Source organism: Astyanax mexicanus, chromosome 17 (assembly GCF_023375975.1).
Source record: "Astyanax mexicanus isolate ESR-SI-001 chromosome 17, AstMex3_surface, whole genome shotgun sequence".
In the NCBI taxonomy this organism is placed as follows: Eukaryota; Metazoa; Chordata; class Actinopteri; order Characiformes; family Acestrorhamphidae; genus Astyanax; species Astyanax mexicanus.
The window spans coordinates 13,745,092-13,770,076 of NC_064424.1; the positions used below are offsets into that span (position 1 = coordinate 13,745,092).

Genomic DNA, 24,985 nt, shown 5'->3' on the forward strand with positions numbered 1-24,985 from the left:
TTCAACTTCTACAGAAGTATCTATAGTAGTAGTATACTACAGTAGTATCTATATTTCTTGACTAAATGCTATTGTTTATTCTACAGTTCTAGCTAAGATTTTCCTATAATTAAGATGGTGTTGATGTGATAAGGCTGTGACTGCAGTGGTATTACCATGGTTAGCTTAAAATATCAGAAAATTGAAAACTTACCAGACAACAATCCTTACTGTTTTATCCACCAAAAAACAGGAGGTGGAAAAAGCACCTCAGGGTCATAGCTGACCATGACCTTGCCTGAGTTATTCAGGATTATAAAAACGTCAGTTAACTGAAACTGAGGACACAAATGTGATTTATGAATTACTAATGAAAAAAATGATATATAAAATAAATTTTATTTGTTGTTTGATATCTTATTAAACAATTTCTTTAGTTGTATATGTTTATTTATACATTTATTATTTAGATTTTTTTTGGCAGTTATTATGATGGCTGAGAACAGTTGTGCTTTCCAAGTAGCCTGCATTTTAAGAAATTGTTATGAAGTTATTTTAAAATATATTTAATTAATTTAATGAGCATATGTTGCACCATGCTTCCAGAGGAACGTAATTTTGTTACACCGTGTACCTGTGCTCAGATGTAAATAAAATAAAAGCCTAATAATGCTATAACTAGCATGCTATGTCTTACTGAGGGTTAGCAAAACAAGTAAAAAGGAATTCAGGAACAGTTGCTGGCTTTCTGTTCCCTTTAGAAAGTGAAATTAGCAGGGCTTGACTTTGTTTGGGCCGTTGCTAAATCTAAAGTTGCACAGGCTCTAGAGTTTCAGTGAGCTTTAATCTGTTATAAAAGAGAAAGCATGGCTAGCATTGCTAACTCTACTGGAATGGACAAACTGAGGAAACTAAAGACTGCTCCCCCCTGAAAAGATCAAGCATTTTTTATTTCAGTGTTTTACTAGATTTCCAACATAAACCCAACATGTGTTAGTAAAATGTTTATTTTCATTTGACTAATTCCAACTGTCCAGAGACACTGTTTAACACTTCCTCCATGCACCATTCATCATTTAAAAAAAATAGAAAGGTTAGTAATAGTCTTTTTCCTTAAATTGTGTTGTATGAGTAAGAAATGACAGCAGTAACATTAATCAAACTAACCATTAACAAAGAAAGCACAATATAGCTACCCTACTTCAATATAGCTAGTATCAATAACTACCTCTATACAGCTAAAAAAGCTTTCTTATTACTTTGCTAACTAGAATTTAATCATTATATAATGCTGAGTACTATGCTAAAGAATGCTAAATTCTGAGAACTTAGATACTGTGAATACAAAAAACAATAGGAAAGTTGTAAAGCATGTTAGCATAAAGTTGTGCATAAAGGGAATAAGATCCTCTCGTCTTCGCAGATTCACACTTCATTCCGCAACTTCTTACCCTAAAAAGGAGAAATGGAAAAACACCCACAGAATTAATCACTAACTTACAATGACATATGTTATAAAATATGAGAAGTAAGTAAAATAAGTTATTTTGGTTATTAAAATGTGTGCGTTTTCTATTTAGGGCAAAAAAGAATATACAGCTCTGGAAAAAAAATAGGAGACCACTTCAGTTTCTAAATCAGTTTTTCTGGTATATTTTCTGGTATATTTGCTATAAAAATATTGTCTTTTAGAGCATTTATTTGCAAAATGTTCAGAAATCAATATTTGGTGGAATAACCCTGATTTTTAATCACATTTTTCATGCATCTTGGCATGTTCTTCTCCAGCAATCTTACACACTGCTTTTGAATAACTTTATGCCACTCCTGGTGCAAAAATTCAAGCAGTTAAGCTTGGTGATTGGTGTGATCATTAATCTTCCTCTTGATTATATTCCAGAGATTTTCAATTTGGTAAAATCAAAGAAACCCATCATTTTTAAGTGGTCTCTTTTTTCCAGAGCTGATAAGGTGGACAGTGAGAGTAGAATCAAAGTGGTGGTGTTTTAAAAGTTACATGTATCATGATGAAACAACCTATGTAAACAAATCTATAATTACTAAAATGTATAATATAACCATATTATTGACCAATAAAAATAATTTTAACTATTTCCACATTATATATAGAAATATGTATTAATCTTAATTCGTAATACTTTTACATGAGTACAGCTATGAGGCTTCTCTAAAATTATCATGACTTCATTATCTGTTTATTATTCCTGTAATGAGGATTAAACTGCACTCACCACACTGAGCAGGGCCATCCACCATAGTGTCCTGCAGAATGGCTCCACTCTTATCCACACACCAGCACTTCTTGGCCAAATCCCAGCACTGCTGAGCAGCGTAGTCTCCGTTCTCATCACAGCGGGGCCTGAAGTCCGGCAGTTGGATCTCCACCAAACCCGCAGCCTCCTGCAGGCACCGGGACAGCTCTGTGGAAGACATGTCTGTGTTTAGCTGCACTATTTGTACAAACGTTTCTAATTAATGTATTTAATTACTATAACTTGCAACCATTTCTGACATTTCAGACAGATGTGCAAATGCACACACACAGCTTGTTTAGTTCATGTAGAGGTGTATTGCCAAAATAATAGAAGAACTCTTCATAGGAGTTGTTCATAAACATGAACAACTTGATATCATGCCAAATACCAGGCATGGACTAAATGGGATTGGCTCCCTAGTAATGGGCTGTGGCTGTGTAGAAATGATGCTCTATACATTTTTTTAGGTACATAGTTACAAAGTATGTGGAATAACTGAAGTGACCATTAAGTGTACGTGTATATATATATACAAAATATCCTGCAATGTGTGATGTGCAGTGCAGCCTATATAGACATGAATAAACAGAAGCAGTGTGATGAAAGCTGTGGGCAGAGTGCTTACCTTTTTTAGGAGCAGGAGTGGAGGCCTGGAAAACATGACAAAATATCAGTAAATATACGAATGCCAGTTAACATTTTCATTGCGCCCCATTCCTTGTGGGAAACTGTATGTAGTCACAAGTAATGGGAAAACAGAAAAATACAAAAAATGTAATACTTCCAACCTAGACATTTTGTGTTTAAGTAGTGAAATGGGTATACCACTTTTTAAGACAGCATAAGACACATACGGCCCATAAGAATTAATTTTATTCATTTCACTTCACAGTCAATGTATGTGGCAGTTCCCATGCAACAGTATGATATATTGCAGATGTTAGAATGCATGCAATGAAATTCCTTAATATTAACATATACTTGTTGCATACTGAAATATGTGTGGCATACTACAATATATGCCACCCTATTTAGAATTGGCCATTGTGTTAAAAAGGGGAAATAGGAATATATATTTAACAATATATAAGCATCTACAGACATATATTTGTTCATTGTATACTTACATTTTTAACAATATATAGTAGAAAAATCTAATATCATTTAGGAAATTTAGTGTTTTTTTACAAATGGTAAAATTTTACAAGAAAAGAAAAAAGTTAATGTAATGTATATGAATATGTATTTATTTACCAATCAAACCACATCTGTATGATCATATAAATGTATATATATATATATATATATATATATATATATATATATATATATGTGTGTGTGTGTGAAATAGAATAAAATAGAATAGTACATTGTAACATTAAAAGTAATCTTTACGTGACTTTTATATGAATCAGTTTCAGTATTGTTTATTGCATCATGTACGCCTTTCTAGTCTATTGCCGCTACCTAGTGGTACAGTGCTGTAACTGCACAGTGCAATTTACTCTCACCTTCTTGTCCCCAGTTGTAGACTCATCCAAGAACAGAGGGAGAGAGTTCATGGGCAGAGCCATCTTCATGGGACTGCGTACGACTAAATAGGGAAGAGAAAGTAAGACACAAGCATTTTAAATTATGTTAACACACATCTCCAATTCAATTTTAAATCAGTATTAAAGGTGCAATAAATCACTTTTTTTTAGTCATAGTTTAAAGTTGCAATCTTGAAATCAAGTGTAATACAATCTTGAACATAAGCTTTTAAGTGAATTCACTAAGTTTTTAAAATTTAGAAGTGTCCCCAGGTGGACTAGGAAGAGAGCCTACTGACCTGTGGCCCTGCGGCCGAGCTCCTCCAGGCGGGCGGAGTGGCTCTCCAGAGAGTTCAGCCTGTCCTTCTGGCTGTACATCATGTAGGCGGTGAAAGCCTGGCCTGCGATGAGAACAGCAGCCAGCACAGTCAGACCCGCCACTTTCAGAGCCTGCTTGTTGGAGCCGCTGAAACAGGAAATAAACAAAAATAGAATGTTGAAGAAATCTGCTCTTTCAGAGTCAGTCTGTAGAAAAGAATAGTACAGTATGTTCTATCTGTTACTGAATTTACACAGCATTATTTTCAGTGTTTATAGGATTTTATAAGTATTTATAAGTAAATTTTTTGCAAAAAATTTGGTAGTGCACTCTAGATGCAATGTAGATACTTTACTTGCCAGTAACTTACATGTAACTTAATAAGCAAATAATTCATATGGACAATTCTCTTTCTATTTCCATTTGTATATTAAATACAAATGTAATGTTTAAAAAGGAAGTTTGGTTGTTTGTGGATTGTCTTTTTAATTTATATTAAACAAATCTAAGTATTTGCCAAAGACTTAGAGGCTGTATAAAAATGTTTATAGGCCATAGGATATATAAAAACTCAAATGGTGATCAATATTAAATAACAATATTTTTTACATTTAGATTTTTAGCTTAATTTCAGTGATTCTTTCTACATGTTTTTAAAATCTTATTTTCATTTTCTATATTTTGTTTTCTGCTCGCAATAGTTCCCTGTCTTTTTTGAAAATCTGTTACAATGCAGAGGATGGCCTGAAAAGAGACATTTTATTTTCTTGTCTACAAAACAAATTATTTCCTGTAGTGTTTTGTATAGCGGCAGGATAGATCAGCTTTTAATTAACACTCTATTATCCTTACAGTTATCTTTAATTTCTCTACTTTTGGAATTTTGGAGTGGAGGGGGAGGTGTACAATAATCTTATGCAGGGTTTTTTTAATAAACTGATAAATTTGCTAAGTTTGCTGGGAAATAAAAAATAAATAAATAAAATGTGCTCGTAAGTCTTTGTTATACAAAAAGTATACTTTGGTTCTTCAGATTGGAAAGGAGGTACACTTTTATATACCGTACACTAGTTCATATACACACACTTTATCTATAGAAAGAAATACATAGTATACATATATATATAAATGTAAAAAAAAAAACGAAAAATGTATAACATTATACATAGGTGGAAAATTACAGATAATTCTGGAAGAGGTGCACACACTACCCCCTCACTGCACAGTATGTTTCAGTGCGTCACTACCCCATCATACCTCAACTGTTCCTCTTTTTTGTGCTTTTAATGTCTTTTAATTTAATATATATGCATTTGTACATTTGCCAGAATCTTTATTGTAATTATTATCACTTATTTCATAATTACTGTTACTTTTATTATATTGTAATTTGTTGTTGTTATTGTTTTAATGCTTTGGCAATATTTTCATTTCAGTCATGTCAATAAAGGTACTTTGAATTGTGAATATACAGCTCTGGAAAAAAAATTAAGAGACCACTTCAGTTTCTGAATCAGTTTCTCTGATTTTGCTATTTATAGGTATTTGTTTAAGTAAAATGAACATTGTTGTTTTTATTCTATAAACTACGGACAATATTTCTCCCAAATTCCAAATAAAAATATTGTCATTTAGAGCATTTATTTGCAGGAAATGAGAAATGTCTGAAATAAGGAAAAAGATGCAGAGCTTTCAGACCTTAAATAATGCAAAGAAAACAAGTTCATATTCAACAAGTTTTAAGAGTTCAGAAATCAATATTTGGTGGAATAACCCTGTTTTTTAATCACAATTTTCATACATCTTGGCATGTTCTCCTACACCAGTTTTACACGCTGCTTTTGAATAACTTTATGCCACTCCTGGTGCAAAAAATTAAGCAGTTCAGCTTGGTTTGTTGGCTTGTGATCACCCATCTTCCTCTTGATTATATCATAGAGATTTTCAGTTTAGTAAAATCAAAGAAACTCTTCATTTTGAGGCAATCTCTAATTTTTTCTGTATATACTAATAATGACATATTTTAATGCTATTTTTTATTATTCTGACAACATTTAAAAGCAACATGACATTATTTAATTATTAATAATATAAAGAAGTTCCTCACCCTCTGGGCTGTCCAACACTGCCCTGTTCACTGGGGGTCCTGAGCAGAGGTCCTTCCTGTGGCTCAGCCATTTTTAAGAGAAAAGAATGATAATGACCGCTGGAGAATCTCTGATGCTTCTGATGGAAGATGATAAAATGGGAAATGAAGCTCAAGAATCTGGAGCTAAAAGAGGAAAGTCCCCGGAGCTGAAACTTTTCTTATCTGAGCGAATCTTCGCCTCTGATTGGCTGAGAGCTGCCGCGTCATCAGTTGTTAGGCGCAGTCCGCGTTTGATTCTGAAATCTCCAGAAACACACAGCTCCTCAACCTGAGAGGAAACCTACTGATATATAACAGCTATATCAACATATCCAGCTCTGACAAGAAATAAGAGACCACTTCGGGTTCTGAATCAGTTTTTTCTGATTTTGATATTTATAGGTAGATGTTTAAGTAAAATGAACAGTTGTTTTATTCTATACACAAAAAAATGGTGGAATAACCCTGGTTTTTAAATCAGTTTTCATTCATTTTGGCATGTTCTTCTCCACCAGTCTTACACACTGCTTTTGGATACCTTATGCCACTCGGTAAAAATCAAGCAGTTCAGCTTAGTTTGACGGCTTGCGATAGTCCATCTACCTCTTGATTATATTCCAGAGGTTTTCAATTTGGTAAAATCAAAGAAAGTCATCATTTATAAGTGGCACATGCGTGTAAGTTTCCCTTGCTTAGTTTTTTTATTGTCAAAGTCTCTTTATAAAGTTTTTAATCAAACTGCCAGAAAGTTAAAGTTCAGTAAGCTCTGAACTCATTCAACGTTATGCTTAAACAATTAACCCTTGTATTGTAAAGTTGCCATTATAGTGATGCTTCTTTGATAAACACTAAATAAATGTTTCCTTTTAGGTTGCATTACATATTTTAATGTTGATGATGAAACAATGCCTAATAGGCATTATGGGTTAATGTTTCAATGGGCTCTGAATTTAAAGTTGTAAGGTGAAAGGTGCTTTCCACATATAATATAAATATTAGAATTGTTTAAATGTGCCTTTCTACTTATGACCACAGTACAGGGTACAATAAAAGAACAAAAATAACATTGAGGCAATTTAATTCATGAAAAATAAATGCTTTTTAGCTAAGAAATCACCAGTTACTTAGTTTAGAATGCTTTTTTTTCAGTGAGGAACCATTATGTACACTGAGGTAAAGTTAATGTAGTGTAGTTTATGCTTGATGCCTCATCTGTCCTCCTCTAGTACAGACTGTATAAACAAAACTTACATAATCCTCACAACTCTGTCTCTCAGTTCAAGGTCACGTAATTTTTTTTTAATACAACCCCTGGCAAAAAGTATGGAATCACCAGTCTTGGATGAGCACTCCTTCAGACATTTCATTCTGTAAAACAAACTCTGATCAAAAACATGATACAATAATAAGGTCATTCCAAAGTGCAACTTGTTGGCTTTCAGGAACACTCAAAGAAATGAAGAAAAAACATTGTGGAAGTCAGTGAATGTTACTTTTATTGACCAACCACAGGGAAAAAATATGGAATCACTCAATTCTGAGGAAAAAAGTATGGAATCATGAAAAACAGATACAGAAAAGATGATTCAAAATACATCACTAGTATTTAGTTGCACCACCTTTGGCTTTTATAACGGCTTTCAGTCTCTGAGGCATGGACTTGATGAGTGACAAACAGTATTCTGCATCAATTTGGTGCCAACTCTCTTTGATAGCAGTTGCCAGATCAGCTTTGCAGGTCGGAGCCTTCTTGTGGACCATTTTTTTCAATTTCCACCACAGGTTTTCAATTGGGTTGAGATCTGGACTATTTGCAGGCCATGACATCGACTGAATGCGTCTTTCTCCAAGGAATGCCTTCACTGTTTTTGCCCTATGGCACAATGCATTGTCATCTTGGAAAATTATTTCATTATCTCCAAACATCTGTTCAATTGAAGGGATGAGAAAACTGTCCAAAATGTCAATGTAAACTTGTGCATTGATAGAAGAATTAACCACAGTCATCTCCCCAGTGCCTTTGCCTGACATGCAGCCCCATATCATCAAGGACTGTGGAAATTTGGTTGTTTTCTTCAGGCAGGCCTCTTCATAAATCTCACTGGAACGGCACCAAACAAAAGTTCCAGCATCATCACCTTGTCCAATGCAGATTCTTGACTCATCACTGAAGATAACTTTCATCCAGTCATCCACAGTCCATGATTGCCTCTCCTTAGCCCACTGCAGTCTTGTTCTTTTATGTTTAGGTGTCAATGATGGTTTTCTTTTAGCTTTCCTGTATTGAAATCCCATTTCCTTTAGGCGATTTCTTACGGTTCGGTCACATACATTGGCTCCAGCTTCTTCCCATTTATGCTTCATCTGTTTAGCTGTACTTTTTCGTTTTTTAAGACAAATGGCCTTAAGTTGCTTGTCTTGACACTTTGATGTCTTTCTCGGTCTACCAGTACGCTTGGCTTTAACAACCATTCCATGCTGTTTGTATTTGGTCCATATCTTGGATACAGCTGACTGTGAACAGCCCACATCTTTAGCAACCATGCGTGAAGAGTTACCTTCTTCAAGAAGTTTCACAATCCTCTCTTTTGTTTCAAGAGACATTTCTCTTGTTGGAGCCATGGTTCTTGCCACTCTAATTCGTCCAGCAGCCCTCCAAGGTGTCATGACTGCAGGTGTTTTTAACTGCAGACTAACGAGCAGATCTAATCTGAGGCAGGTGTCCATTTAGGGAAAGGAAATTGACTGGGTGTGTCCTTATTTTCTACCTTCAATTTGAGTGATTCCATACTTTTTTCCTCAGAATTGAGTGATTTCATACTTTTTTCCTGTGGTTGGTCAATAAAAGTAACATTTACTGACTTCCACAATGTTTTTTCTTCATTTCTTTGAGTGTTCCTGAAAGCCAACAAGTTGCACTTTGGAATGACCTTATTATTGTATCATGTTTTTGATCAGAGTTTGTTTTACAGAATGAAATGTCTGAAGGAGTGCTCATCCAAGACTGGTGATTCCATACTTTTTGCCAGGGGTTGTAGTTAATGTTCAGATTTTCATTTTAGGGTTGAAGAGCATGCGCAAAGATTGTACTGCAGTCTTTTCAAAGGTTGTTTTGCCATTTTTTCCATGATACTGTGGAACCAGGAAAAAAGATTTTGGTTTTGGTATTCCCCTGATGCCAAGCTGTTTAAGATATCCACCACCAGCATACCAAGCCAAACCAGTTTGGCAAAAATGCAAGTGATCACACAGATCACATGATCGTATCTTGATATGACTGAGCATTTGCTGGTAAACATTGCCGCACTAAAGTGAAACATTAAGAGCAGTCTTAAACAATGTACAGGTCACCAGCCAATAATACACCAACTGATAACCAGTTATTAAACAGTAGAATATTGTGCTCACGTGCATCTAGTTATACATCCAGTGGCTCACATGGACAGGATGCTGTCTCATTTTTTGCTGCCTATATTTAACATTTTAGCAAATTACTTTTGAAACTATTACTGACGTAACTGAGCTTGATTAAAATGTGCATTCCGATAAACAAGGAACTACAGAGGAGGATGTTCCTCAAACCACAGTATTTTGGTTCCTGACCTCTGCATTTTCATTTCTCTATGGTATGTCTTGGTTCAGGGAAGGCTCTGGTCCCAGAAGTGAAACTGATTCACTGGTTTAAACCTTTGAAGAATGTGTAATATCACATGTTAAAAATGAAGGCCGTAGTCAAAATGGCTTTGATATTTTATTCAGAAAAAACCACAACAGTTTACAGACGACGCCCACGACGACCTCCCTTTCGGCGAGTGCTGTCTGATGGAATAGGGGTGACATCCTCTGCAAGGAGAAAAAAAATAAAAAGCCATGGTCAGGATTCTACTCAATTTTTAAAAACAGACATCCTCTAGAATTGAAAACTTGAATTAATGTAAAAGAAGTCAGAAAACAATGGCACCATCACAAACAATGAAATGACATGGCCTGTCTATGATCACAGCTTCTGCTGGTATATACAAAACAATACCACTGAGTGTTCAATATTCACCCTGCTCCAAAAGTGAAAGAGCAAAGCCTAAGAGTAATTTGTTATGCATTAAAGTTTTTTTGCACATGACTGCTTGAAAAGGAAGTAAAAATCTGCCACAACCATCCAAGCAGAAAGAGGATAAGAGTTTTTAGATTAGAGATTAACACTAGAATATTATTGCTAAAAATGTATACAACTGTACACCTAAGAGCTAGTCATGTCTAGGCAATGAAATTTGATTTCATCCTTGACTCTGGTTGTGATGGAGAGCCACATCTTGCTGCAATAACTATAACAACCTTTATTTTACAGACAAGTGTATTAACAGCACTACAGTGATATTTGTGCAAGTGGAAAAGCTTTTTTTTTTAACAGATGAAATGTGCTTACAGCACTATTAATCACAAAAGCAACAATTTTGGTTTGATTATAATATCAACTAAACTAGAAATTATTTTTTATATTCTATAATTTAATTCAAATTAGCATAAAGGAGTAAAAGTATGTCACTGTATATTATCTGGGTGTGGTATATATAAGTATCTAGGCTCCGGCTTACCAATGCGGCCAATCTTCATGCCAGAACGAGCCAGAGCTCTGAGGGCAGACTGTGCACCTGGTCCAGGAGTCTTGGTTCTGAAAATGAAAGCATGAAAATTAGGATTGCAAAACAAAAACAATTCAGTATGTATGCGCCAGCTTAAGTGGGATCCAAGACAATACTATTCATTAACAGTATGACTTATTTGGAATACCCCTCTACTAGCAAAGTGTAATATATTACCATTAGGATGGAAAAAAACATGTACTGCTTATTTAGAAAACTTGGCGAATTAAGATTCTACAACATGGCAACCACAACCTCTAAACTACATGCTATTAAATACAAAAGTTTGATTCCACCACTCAAATCACCAGACGTAGTGCACAACTACTGTGCAGACAGCATCCCACATCCCTTTTTTTATGTTTTAATGAACTGTAAAGCTTAATACAAAAGAATCCACCTTACACTAAAAAAGGAAAATTACTTGTGTTGACAATTGTGAACGCATGTGCCAGTGCCCACTGCAATTATTTTTAATCTATCTTAATTTAATTCAATTCTATTTTATAGCGCTTTTTACAACAAAGGTTGTCACAAAGCAGCTTTACAGAGAAAAACAGGTCCACGCTTCTTATAAGCAGCACCACAGGGATGGCATTTTTTATGGTGACACATTGGCAAAGAAAAACTCCCTTTAAGAGGAAGAAACCTTGGAAGGGTTTCAGAGTAAGGAGTGTCAGAGGAACCTATCCTACTCTGCTTTACAATACAGTTACTTTACATGGTCAAATGGTTAGTAGTTAACATTACTTGTAGCCCACACACACGCATGCATTTAATGTCACATGAATTCTAAAATATTACTTAACGGTTTAAAAATAATAAAATGCACACTTGCATGCAAACTTTTCTTAAGATGTCTTTAAAGTCTCACCTGTTACCACCAGTGGCCCTCAGTTTGATGTGCAGGGCAGTGATGCCCAGTTCCTTGCACCTCTGAGCCACATCCTGAGCGGCCAACATAGCAGCGTAAGGAGAGGACTCATCTCTGTCGGCCTTCACCTTCATTCCACCAGTCACACGGCAAATTGTTTCCCTATAAACAAAAGGAGAGACATTTTAAAGTCAACCATATCTGCCTTCAAACCTAGCATCACAATACTGTTAAAGCAATAGTTTAGGATTAAATTATACTGAATACCAAATAAGTCACATAAAAATAGGTTTAAATGGACCTACTCATCACTTTAAGACAATACAATAAACAGTAATGAAAACATTAGAACAGTCACACTGGAATTTGAGCAATCCAAATATCCTAAATAAAATATAAAACACTGTTCAAGCTAAGAACACAATGTCCCATATTAAAGAACTAAAGTAAGATAATGGGCAATATTGAGGTCGGCAAAAATAACTGCTGTAAAGTCCATATATTGTATGGTTTAAAAGGTAGGTTTAAAAAAGGTAGTTTTTTTTTTTTTTTAACAAAGTACCTACATTTTATTGAACGTACGAGACTGAAAGCTTAAGGACATATGCAGACATGTTCACAACTTCTCATGGAAAAGATCTATGCAATAGTGAGTGCATGGAGACCCCTGCTCAATACAGCATGAAAAAATCAAACACCTGTGCAGTCGTGCTGCAGCAGAGTCAACTTTAAGACTTGAACAGTAGTGACTTACTTGCCGGAGAGGTCAGTGACATGCACAAAGGTATCGTTGAAGGATGCGAAGATGTGGCACACGCCAAAGACATTCTCGCCTTCAGCCACCTGAGGTCCCAGGCTGATGACCTGCTCTTCCTTCTTTTCCTTACCCTTGCGAGGTGCCATTGCTGAAGAGGAAAAAAGTTTTTAAAAATTCAGGTAAGACTAAAGCCAATTAACCCATGAGACTATTTCTGAATAATGATACTAAATTCAAAACTGAATTACAAATATAGTGAGCAGTTCATTCATGTTTTTTTCTCCCTCATTGTGGGTCCATTATTAAATAGGTTAAAGGTTAAAATAGATGACAAGTTCCATAACTTCTATTTTACCACTTTGTTCTAGATATGCTGTCAGAACTAGTTATAAATTAAAGCATGTGAATTGTACACACTTTTGAAAGATGCTTTTATTTCTGCTACTAACCCAAAAGACCTACCTACAATCTATAAATAAGGTGAGCTGAATACACACAGATCCACTAACTGTCCTGTAATGTTAAGTAGGTGTCAACTAAGGAACTCGGGATTTAAATTGACAAGTGCTCTTCACACAACTTTTAAAGGGTCTGACACACACATCACTATGGGATCCAACTATATGGACCAAGCTTCCCAACATCTTACAACATGCTTCTAATGCCTACTTCATCCCTGCTCCACTACAGACCCCTGGCAGATTACTAACTGCATATCCCATAGTCGACAAAACTGTTCTCAATAACAATATTAACTACCTGAGGTCGACCAATCACCTTTTATACATAACACGCTATAAGAATTCTGCACTAGCGAGCTAGGCTACAGACCCCGTGAATTAGCATCACGCTGTAAAGCATACAGCCTGCAGTATGGCGAACTGTACTCGCAGTCTTTTGCTAGTTATTTGCTGTAGCTATAACACAAATTAACTCAAAACAAACACGGCTAACACGCACAGAACAGATAACGGGAAACATTAAACGGCGTAAATACTGACTGTACTGTGTTTCTCTCCGGCTGAGCAGGAGGCTTAATGTATTTACTCCTCACCGCTATCTCAACCCCGCTAACCCCCACCCACAATTTCTCTAAATATCACCCTTTATAAACATACCACCCCACTAATATCCACATCTACAGTACTAATAAACACTAAGGAACAGTGTAGCAGGGTAAATTATGGGGTATCTGCTGTAATAAATTGAGATTAGAACAGATTCAATCTCTGAGCTCTTACTTCTACGCGTCTCTAATCGAGGCCGAAACAGGAAAGGAAGGAGGAAGCGCTGCCGGGGTGAAAGTTGGCCTCCGAAGCCCGGAAACACTGGAGTGAAAAGTACAAAATAAAAGTCTCACCGAGAAACGGAAAAAATGTTTATATTTATTTTGAGTTTAAATAAATCTATTATTTAAGTCTCTGCAGAAACGTATTGCGATAAATGATATGCTGATGATCTTGTTCCTAAACTCTGATACTAAATAAAATAAAATTACTAGGTAATTTTTTTTATACACAAATCCAGAAACATGTATATGGGTGGCGAATTTTTATGATTCTTTATCCCAAATACAACTAAACAAAAAACGTTAAACGCACATCTCTTTTAAAGACCTTTATTAAAGAACAGTAAACTAAATGATTCAATTACTGTCTTTATATTATTTAAGATTTCCTGAAAATACATAAATATATACTAGTGCATCTAAAAAATAGAATAACATTGAAAAGTAAATTTATTTCAGGAAATCAGTTCAAAATGTAAAACTCATATATTATCTAAATGTGTTACACACAGAGTGATCTATTTTAAACGTTTATTTAGTTTATTGTGGATGATTATGGCTTTCAACCCACGAAACCCTAAAAGTCAGTATCTCAAATTTTTTTTAATATTATTTAAGCCCTATTGGTACTTTTGGCAGTGTGGGCAGTGTGCCAAGTCCTGCTGGAAAATAAAATCCACATCTTGTGGAAACTTCACACTAGACGTCAAGCAGATTGGACTGTCTCTCCACTCCTTCCTCTAGACTCTGGTAACCTTAATTTCTAAATGAAGCGCAAATTTGCCAGCAGGATTTCAAGGATTCATGGATTCGGCACACTGCCCACACTGACAAAAGTATGTGGTTTTTATATAATATTTAAATTTTAGGAGAAACTGATCTTTAGGTTGTCATTGGGCGTAAACCATAATCATCAACAATAAAATAAAATACATTTTCAATGATATTCTTTTTTTTCAGATGCATATATATATAGATATATATATAGGGTAAATATTACACATATACACTCTAGTGAGTGAAAATACATGACAGCCCCTTTTCATTATGATTATACATGATTTTGCCAGTTTCTTCGAGTAACTAAGACATGTTAAGAAAATGAACAGAATGAATAACTGTGTGATACTTGCGCCCTTCCTGCTCAAATGGTGTTGGTCCACTGTGTTATATAAAGTCTAAAGCTAAAATAATAAAACTCATGGAAAGCATTTTAACCATACTTGTTTTTTCTTGCACATCCCAAACAAGAAATTATATAAAGATGATTATTAAAAAAAAAAAAAAAATCCTTCTTTAGAGGTAATGGCGCCCCCTGGTGTATAAACAGTGTCAGTTACAGGCAGAGCAGTACCTCTCCTCCCTGATAGGTCCTCCTATCTGATACTGTATGATCAAAGATAAACGCAAACATTACAACTCACACAACTTATTTATTTATTATTAATTTACTCACTTTTTCAGTGTACAATTGTGTTTTTTTTTTTTTTTGTAAAAATAGAACATTCAGGATATTATAAACATTTAACTTAACTTCTAACATCACAAGCAGGCAGTTTTCAAAGTTTTTTTTTTTAAAGAGATAGTATCTCCATGACATAGAATGCCAAAAAAGGGAGAATATCTTAAAATAACGAGTTAGTATCTTACAATAATGACTAAATATGTCACAATAATTACTTTGTATCTCAAAATAATAACTTAGTATCTCACAATAACGACTTAGTATGTCACAATAATGTCTTAGTATCTTAAAATAGTATGGGTTGAATATAGTTAATAATTCGCTGACCTGTATCTGGATTGTATCCTTTACATTTGGTAGAAAAATGCGTCTCCAGTTAGTCAGAGTGAAATCTGATTGCTACTTTGGATGGAATATGCAAAATGTTTTTTGTGCAACAGCACTACACTTTTTACCACTTTTATTTCCCCCCTTAAAAACACACAGATTATTTACCATTCACAAAATGACCCTATGTGTTTGGAGGTCTGAGAGCAGGGTGTATAGGGTTACAAGGGGGTGTACAGGGTTAAACACACTGCACCTGCTGTACTGCGTGTGAAGCTGTGTTTTTAGAGTGATGCAGTTTTCTGCAGGTAGATGAGTAGACTGCAGTTAATGCTGCGGCTCATTGGCAGTGTCAGAATGATTGAGAGTGTGGCTGCAGCTACCATGCACTCACAGGTGATAAATTACAGTCTCTCACACACACACACACACACACACACACACACACACACACACACACACACACAGACAGATTGAGACGTAGTTTAACTGTCAGTGAGAGCAACCTACTAACACAGCACTTGTGGAACATGTACTGATTGTGTAGATGTGCTTCAGATGTTTGGCCATCATGAACACAGAGCCCCACTTATATATGAGATTATGAACCAAAAAGTGTACAAACTATTTATTGACCTATACTCTTAGAGTAACAGTACCAGTCAAAAATCTGGACACATCCTCATTCCATTTCTTTCTTTTTCCAACTTTGTAAATTAAAAGTAAATTTAAAAGTGTTAAAAAAAACAAAAATACTTCTGTGAACCATTTAGGTGCTCTTATGAGGTGCTGTTAAAGCAGCACTAGGTAGGATTTCCTTGATTTTTGATCTTTTTAAAGAAGTAAAATTACAGCTTGAAACTCACTGCAGCGCTGCATTGAGGTGTAATAGGAGGAATAGCGGTGCCGGGGTCCTCTGAGCTCAAACGCTCGCGAGAACTGCGACCTGCTTTCCGACCTTTAGTTCTAACAGTTCTACAAGGACTACTGGTTCATTCTTTACAAACTAACATACAGACACTCTGGCAGAAGCTGGAAAGAGACCGAATATGTCTGTGAAAGCCAGAAAACGAGAAAGAGAAACTAATCCGCCTGAAACATTTATTACACTCTACAACTGTAGGGGGAGCCCATGAGCACAAAATCTCAATCCTACCTAGTGGAGCTTTATATGGAAGCCCATTTCCGCCACCTGAAGAAAAAAAAAATGTCCTCAACTAAGTCATAATTATGAGATAGAAAAGTCATAATTATGGGATAGTAAGTCATAATTATGAGATAGTAAGTCATAATTATGAGATACTAAGTCATAATTATGAGATAGTAAGTCATAATTATGAGATAAAAAAGTCATAATTATGAGATAGTAAGTCATATTTATGAGATAGAAAGTCATAATTATGAGATACTAAGTCATAATGAGATAGAAAGTCATAATTATGAGATACTAAGTCATAATTATGAGATAGAAAGTCATAATTATGAGATACTAAGTCATAATTATGAGATAGTAAGTCATATTTATGAGATAAAAAGTCATAATTATGAGATACTAAGTCATAATTATGAGATAGAAAGTCATAATTATGAGATACTAAGTCGTAATTATGAGATAGAAAGTCATAATTATGAGATAGAAAGTCATAATTATGAGATGACTTTTTATTAATTATTAATTATGACTTACTATCTCATAATTATGACTTTTCTATCTCATAATTATGACTTAGTTGAGGACTTTTTTTTCTTCAGGTGGCGGAAATGGGCTTCCATAGCTTTAACTTGTGGTTTCTGAGGCTGGTGACTCTGATGAACTTCTCTGTCTTTATTTCCTGGGCTGCTCCTGATGAGAGTCAGTTTTATTGCAACGTTTTTGATGGTCTTTTTGAGAGCACTTAAAGATGGTTTACATTTTTTTTTTCAGATTGACTAAACTTTATTTCTTCTCTAATTGTTTTCTTTACTTAGTTGAAAAGTTCTTGCTATTATATGGATTAGAACAGTAATCAAATAAAGCTATTCAAAGTATACCAACTCTACCTCTTCACAACTTTACAACTGATGCTGTCAAACACAACAAAAGACAATAAATTCTAGTAATGTGAGGGAAATTGAAACTTTTAACCCCATTTTGAACAATTTATTTCATTAAACACTGAAATGCGAAGACGGGCCAACCAGTCATTGTAATAAGGAATACATTTATTGGGATAGATCTCATCTAATCATGCTGAAAAAACATTTTAATGACAAGTATAAAAAGAGTTCAATATATATATATATATATATTATATTATAATTTCCTTTTTAAGAAACTGATTTGATAAAAGTGGTATTCTTTGCTGAAAACGGACATATGTTTTGTTATTTACTGTGAAGCTTTAAGGGTATTTTTTTGTATAATTGTTTATATTTGTCATGTATATGCATGCACTAAATATGCTGCACTTTAGTATTGTGGTAGATTTGTGTTACATTTAATTTTTTTCATGTTATTTATGTTACATTATTTTATACAAAAGTTACTGTTTAAAAAAATAGACAATAGTTCTAAATAAAAGTCTCTAATGAATGCTTGAAACCATATAAAATGTAACATGTATTTTGCTGTGGTAGTATAGTAGTTATTAATAAAATATTATTATTCAGTGTTTTTCACAAAGTCACTGCAAGAATAACCTAAAACAAAATATATCTATATTATGTTCATCACCCACCCCTAATCAAGACACTGTCTGGATATAAAACACACCAGTGCCAGATGTAACCAAAAACAAACACACACACAATAGTAAAAAGACAGTGGTTTCTTTATTTGCAAATTAATCACAAAAATATTGGCTACCAACAATAAAAAATATTAACAACGATAGGTTTGATTGTACAGTCCAGATGACTATTTTCCTTACAGTTATTTCATTTAGATCACTATCTATTCATAACCTACATTATGATACAGAAAGCACAATATTGGCAGTGTGAAGTTCATGGGGACCACTGTGTTTGTGTCTGTGTGAGTGGTCAGAATGATGAAAACCAAAAAGAAGAGAACTTTCATCTGTCCATAGTCTCTTCTTTCTTTCGTTCTCTCTCCATTTCTATGTTCCAGGCCCACGACGAACCTCATCTCCACGAAGAAAACTTAAATAAACCTCATTTGTGCTTGGTGCAAGACTTTCCTTTACAGCAGGAAAGCTTATATTGCATTGTTATTACGGTGGTCAGTTCTGGTGCCGTTAGAAATACTACATTAGGACCAAAATCAAAGTGGTAGTGATGTGACTGATCTGCAAGCAGCATGAAGGTGTTCGTCTGCGTTGTGTTTTTTACACACACACACAAAAAAAAAAAAAAAAATGCAACTGGTGGTTCTTGGCTGGGTCTAAGAAGAACTTCAGCATAATGTTGAATAGAAGATCACACCAGGTTGCTTCTAAAACTGAACTGACATTCAAGCCCGAGAACCGCTTAGAAGAGTGAAAACCAGGGTTCTTCTGTTCAAGTACCAAAACGCTGGTGTTTGTCTTGGTTTGGTGATTTTGCAGCTCAAACCTTAATCCTAATAATGTAGGCGTGGCTGAGCAGGTCCACCATCATACCGTGATTAAGCCCAGCTCTACAGGACCAGAACCAAAGAACCCTGGTGTAGAATGAGAAGCAGACAGTGCATATAAGGTGCATGGGTCAGTACCACAGACATGCGCTTCCACCAGGGCCAACTGGACTCTACTTAAAAGAGAACAAATCCTTCTGTAAATCTGCAAATCTTCTGCCTGTTAATATGAATCTCTAAAGTGGACGTAAAATTGCTGCTGATCAAAAATGTAAGTTTCAGAATCAGATTTCTAAATTTAAAATTCAAATCTATATACTGGACGTTTCATCTCTGTTTGGAATTTCTATTCTGAATGAAACAGATTTGAATTTATGAATATATATTTTTTAATGTAAAATTATTTGTGGATCTAAATTTGTTTTAAATCTGAATGAAAATTACTTGACTTTTGATAAAGCTGAAATATTTAATAAAGTATTTAAATATTTATTTTAACAATGCTTTTTTGTATTTTGAACTTATATGCAGTAAGATTTAAAAGTTATCAGATTAAAAAAAAAATAAAAATTCAGATCCATATATTCAAATTTGTCTTATGTCTTATGACTTATGTCTGAATTTCTGCATTCTAAATTAAATAGATTGAATTAAATCTGAATGTATAAATCAAAAAAAAATTTTTTATCTGACACACTATGGATCTGAATTTTTAAATCTGAATTTAATCTACCTGACTTTACATTTTAAATTAAGTCTGGCCAAATGTTTTGAATCAAACAGATTTGAATTGAATCTAAATGGTTTTAAATATGTAAAAAATTGTGGATCTGATTAGTAAATGTATCAAAAGGTGAAATTCATCCATATATATATATATATATATAAAAAATCAATCTGATTCAAATACTTAAATATGTGTCAGCTTTTGAGCTCCACAGATAAACAGAAGGTAAGAAACCATCTCCCAGAGTTATTGGTCAAAGAATGAAAGAAAAGGGAATAAAAAAAAAAACAACAACAACACTTTGCTTGTGAAGCATCGCACTGTGAGATAAAGAAAGAGCTAGATTGTACAGGTACAGACTGCAATACAGGAAAGAAAGACCAATGAGAAATACTGTTGTGTCTAAATTCAAAAATGAGGATTTGAAATGGAAAATAATGCCATGCGGTGAAATCAGCACATCATTGACATTTCTATATCAAGCACAGAGCTTGAGTCTGCTAGGATCAGTGCCCCTTCACCTTCACATTGTACTGATTTAAATCAGAAGATCAAATAGTATCGTGTCCCATGACTTTTGCTCACTACACAAGGTAAAGAATGCTGAACTGATCTGCAAGATATGCATGTGGGCCTCCTGCACTGAATGTGTGTGCAAGTTCTGCCAGATGTTTATCTGTTCACATGAACACTTCTAGTCATTATCACCCACTGCACTGTCCACTTTGGGAGGTAATGCCTTTGATGACGTATCTCAGTACCCATGTGACCATGTGGATCGAGGAATGCTAAACACTCACAAAACCTCTGCAGGTGTGGACGGTCCCAATCCATATCCTGAAATAACACTTCATGATCAGTTTGCATAATGCCATCCCATGACTTTTGGCATGTCAGTGTAACAATTGTATAGAAATACAGAAATGTGATCATCTATGATATGAAGGTTACAGGACAGTATATTCCAATACAGGTTAGAAGGGCACTGAGATGCACACTGCTCTAAAATACACTACATGGACAAAAGTATTGGGACATACCCTTTAAACATTTAACATTATTATTAAATAATAAGCACATTTTAAAATAAAAATTAAGCAGTTTATAAGCATCTGTAAAGGAGTGGGTGGTTTTAAAAGGCTTTCTAAATTACTGTAATACTTTTTGGTGACTAAAGATATAAAAAAAGTTTACTTTTTTAATGCAATCAGAACAGTGGGGTGTAAAGTCAAACAGATACTGATATCTTTGAAAATCGATACAGTACAATGCAGTACACAATGGTATCAATTATCTTGTTCTGCTATACAGCTCTTGAAAAAAAATAAACCACTTAAAATTGATGGATTTCTTTGATTTTACCAAATAGAAAACCTCTGGAATATAATCAAGAGGAAAGATGGATGATCACAAGACATCAAACCAAGCTGAACTGCTTGAATTTTTGCACCAGGAGTGGCATAAATATATCCAAAAGCAGTGTGTAAGACTGGTGGAGTAAAAAATGCTAAGATGCATTAAAAACTGTGATTAAAAACCAGGGTTATTCCACCAAATATTGATTTCTGAACTCACTGAAAGCACTGCATATTTTTTGTTATTTCAGCCATTTCTCAATTTCTGCAAATAAATGCTCTAAATTACAAAATTCTTTTGGAAGAAAATGTTGTCTGTAGTTTATAGAATAAAACAACAATGTTTATTTTACTCAAACATATACCTATAAATAGCAAAATCAGAGAAACTGATTCAGGCCTCTTAATTTTCTTCCAGAGCTGTATATAGCGATACTAAAAATACTGAAATTGTCAATACATTTCTCTATAACTTAGTAATCCAGCCTGATATTAATAATGGCATGTGTGTATCAAATACTGTAGTACAATAAATTATTTGTGAGTGAGTGAAATATAATGTGTCTCTGGCAAATGTTAAGTAGATTTTTTTTTGTATCAATCAAGTTGTGTTATGATATGTTTGGCCTAACTTACCTAACGTTACACTGCATGCCCAGTAATGTGACTATTGTGCATTTGTACACTGAAATAACAATACTAAAATGATATATTGTAGCTATATACAAGGTGGCAGACCATAAAATTACAGAGTGGGGTCTCAGAGTGCTCCAATGCACACAGTGCATAAAAGTCTGAAACACCTGCTGTTGTTAGAGCTGCAAAGGGGACTGACTGCAAAATAATGCTTAGTGATTTAAAATGGGATGACACAAACGCACGTGTAGGTGTCCCAATACTTTTGTCCATATAGTGTAGGTTACATCAAAGACACTAAAAGTTCAACAGTGGCTGAGCTAAGCATGACAGTCAAAGTCTAAAAAAAAAAAAAGTGTCCATATAAAAACAAATCTAAAACACTAACAGAAAAAGAAGTGGAAAAAGACCCAAATGAAAGAGGAACCATAAAAAATGAACAAATAAAAAAATGACTGAAGTTTTTCATTACTGTAAATACAGCAGCAAAAAAAATAAAAAATAAAAAAAGTAAAAAAAAATCTATCCAACTTCAATGTGAGGAACAGGAGCTTGTATTGTATGCATGTTTCCACTGCCTACTTTGATTGCCCCTAAAAAGGCATATCTTTCATATCTGTAATAAAAATGTCCATGCTTACATTCATGGGTGTAACTTACATGCTGTATTAGCAGTCCATAACTGGTAAATAAAATAAAATAAAAAACACATTTCAATGAGACAACCCTCACAATGCCAGTGTCTCTCCCAAAGGAAGCAATACATTCTTTGACACATCCCAATGACCAACCCGAGCTGTTCACAGACATGTGACGTGACATATGATATGCTGGGACAATCATTTGTGGCATTAATAATAATAATAATAATAATAATAAAGAAAGGGTCAAGTAGTATACAAACATTCTTGAAAAGGTGGAAAAACATTAACTTATTATAATGAAATAATGAAAGGGGGAGCAGTAATACTCTGTACTGTAAAACACTGGCTCCATTGGGAACCTTTACTGGCTTCACTGGGACCTGCAATGAAATGCTAAAGATGTTGATGATCGTCTTTGGACTAGCGAAGAGATCACCACCCCCTCTAAGCACACTGAAAATACCTCCGGTAATGGATATCATTGACAAATTAATTCAAATGAATAGCGTTGCATTAAGGCAATTACTGCACGGATCAGGATATCCAGGTACTCTACATGTCCATATTTACACTCACATTTATTCTGGATGTAGCTTATTTTGTTTATTATTAAAAAGTACCACGGTTTGCAACTTAACGCCATAAATATCTCCAAACTAAATTCATCTCCATGTCACATTTCATCCTAGTGGGTAGATGTAATGCATGGGCTCACACTGAAAGGAAATAAAAATAATAATAAAAACAATTAACCTACAGAAATGACAGTTGAATAGTTCTGCAACACAACATGAAATGAAAATGAAAGAATGTTTAAACAGTTGACCCATAACAATTAAACAAAATAAAAAAATAATAATGCAGTCTGAGCTGAAGGTTCCACCCCTGGCACTTGTTCGTCCTTGTTTATTGGTCTCTGTGCGGTCCAGACTGGCACAATTCTAAAATTCTAGTTATAAAATCTCTCGCCTGTCCTTTTGCCTTTTCTATGTCTTCTCTATAATCGTATGTGCATGTGTGAAGGTGTCTGTGACTCACGACGATGACGATGACGACGTAGAGCTGAACTCTTACATGTGCGCACACACGTACAATCAGGAAGAGAATTAAAACAAAAATAAAATAAAATAAGAAAGAAAACAAAAAACAAAAAAGGAAAAATTGTTAAATGAAAGTTTTTTTCTTTTGAAGCTCCCACTCAGTGTGTGCGTGTACCGACAAAACATTCCTGGGCACTCTTGCTTGCTTGCTTGCTCTCCCAAAGAACGAAACGCAAGAAATGCAAGAACAAAAGGGGACCCGAGTGTCACCCTTGGGGCACTCCGCCCCAGCATTTTCGTCTCCGTTTCTTTTCCTCTCCTCCTGGAGCCCACACCCCCCTCCAGCCCAGTGCGGGAGAGAGCCTTCGTGGGCTGCCCCGGGTTAGGCTTATCCAGGTACAGTAGCTGAGATTCCGTGTAGGGAAAGGGGCAGGGTTGGAGAGGTAGAGTGCCCTCTGGAGCGCAGGGACGTGTGCGAGTCTGTCCGTTTCTATGTTGCACCCTGCGCCCTTCTCAGGCTACCTGCTGTGGAGCAGCTCCTCTCGCAGCCAGCTGGGCAGCGGCTGACCCATCTTATACAGCAGCTTGGACAGCTCGATGTTGTGCTCGCGGTAGTGTTCTCTCAGGAAGCTGCGTGACTGATATAGGGAGAGAGAAACAGGTTTAGGAAGATGAAGATTTAGGCTGACAATTTTTTTTAAATGTAAAGTGAGTAAGGATCCAGATGTATTAAACAGCATCAACATTTACACAGGGTACTTGCTCCAGTTTAAAAGTCAAATGTAATGCTTTGTAAGACCTTTTTAAGACCTTAATAAATATAATTTAAGGCTCACAAATGTAGTCATAACTTCTTATGTAGAAAATTATTTATTGTATTGAAATTTTCTTTTTCAAATTTGTTCCATCGTGATACAGAACATGTTAGCATGTTAGCTTGATCACCGCAATATTTGCTAGCTCTCCACTAACCCTAGTTTTCTCCCCAGTAATGTAGCTAACTCGCTGCTTACGTTAGTATGTTAGCTAGCTCTCTGCTAATGTTCGTTCTCTCCCGATTACCGTTAGCTAGCTCTCTGCTTATGTTAGCTAGCTCTACACTAACCTTAATTGTCTCCCTATTAACACTAGCTAGCTCGCCACTGATGTTAACTTCGCTAACCTTAGTTCGCTTCCCAGTAACGTTAGCTAGCTCTCTGCTAACCAAAGTTCTCTCCGCGATAATGGTAGCTAGCTCGCCGCTAATGTTAGCTAGCACTACACTAACCAACTGGCATTAAATGCACCATCTAAAAATGTAATACCTACAGCAAAGTAACAGTAAATTTAAGACAATTTAAGACCTTAATTATTAAGATTTTATTTTAAGACATTTTAAGACTTTTTAGGGACTCCTGTTGTATGTTGGCTCATTAAATGTAGGTCATTATCATCATCATCATCAT

At 35.0% G+C, this 24,985-nt stretch overlaps 3 protein-coding genes across 3 annotated transcripts in view; all 3 read right to left on the reverse strand.

The window, feature by feature from the left end:
* Positions 1-908: 908 nt before the first annotated feature.
* Positions 909-6,394, reverse strand: cd74b (CD74 molecule, major histocompatibility complex, class II invariant chain b). Its single transcript, XM_022676158.2, has 6 exons — positions 6,214-6,394; positions 4,087-4,253; positions 3,767-3,849; positions 2,881-2,905; positions 2,232-2,420; positions 909-1,431 (listed from the first exon to the last, which is right to left on the reverse strand). The coding sequence occupies exons 1-6, from the start codon at positions 6,282-6,284 to the stop codon at positions 1,427-1,429; spliced, it is 540 nt and encodes a 179-aa protein (XP_022531879.1). The 5' UTR covers positions 6,285-6,394; the 3' UTR covers positions 909-1,426.
* A 3,578-nt stretch (positions 6,395-9,972) lies between these two features.
* On the reverse strand, positions 9,973-13,854 carry rps14 (ribosomal protein S14). The gene is made up of 5 exons (XM_015608453.3): positions 13,747-13,854; positions 12,503-12,653; positions 11,749-11,910; positions 10,827-10,903; positions 9,973-10,077 (listed from the first exon to the last, which is right to left on the reverse strand). Exons 2-5 carry the CDS (start codon positions 12,649-12,651, stop codon positions 10,010-10,012), a joined length of 456 nt encoding a protein of 151 aa, XP_015463939.1. The 5' UTR covers positions 12,652-12,653; positions 13,747-13,854; the 3' UTR covers positions 9,973-10,009.
* Positions 13,855-20,011: 6,157 nt separating this feature from the next.
* Positions 20,012-24,985, reverse strand: part of ndst1b (N-deacetylase/N-sulfotransferase (heparan glucosaminyl) 1b) — a 162,226-nt gene continuing 157,252 nt past the window's right edge. The window contains exon 17 of the mRNA XM_049466033.1: positions 20,012-24,178. Coding sequence (XP_049321990.1) covers positions 24,059-24,178 — 120 coding nt within the window. The 3' untranslated portion in view covers positions 20,012-24,058. The remainder of the gene's footprint in view (positions 24,179-24,985) is intronic.

Excerpts from the sequence above, each read along its gene's own strand:
- rps14 (XM_015608453.3), bottom strand. The coding sequence starts at position 12,651 with ATGGCACCTCGCAAGGGTAAGGAAAAGAAGGAAGAGCAGGTCATCAGC. Across the intron at positions 11,911-12,502 it reads GTCACTGACCTCTCCGGCAA|GGAAACAATTTGCCGTGTGA; the intron begins GTAAGTCACTAC and ends TTTTGTTTATAG. Across the intron at positions 10,078-10,826 it reads CATGAAGATTGGCCGCATTG|AGGATGTCACCCCTATTCCA; the intron begins GTAAGCCGGAGC and ends TTCTCCTTGCAG.
- cd74b (XM_022676158.2), bottom strand. The coding sequence starts at position 6,284 with ATGGCTGAGCCACAGGAAGGACCTCTGCTCAGGACCCCCAGTGAACAG. Across the intron at positions 2,906-3,766 it reads CTACAACTGGGGACAAGAAG|GCCTCCACTCCTGCTCCTAA; the intron begins GTGAGAGTAAAT and ends CATGTTTTCCAG. Across the intron at positions 2,421-2,880 it reads CACTCCTGCTCCTAAAAAAG|AGCTGTCCCGGTGCCTGCAG; the intron begins GTAAGCACTCTG and ends TGTCTTCCACAG.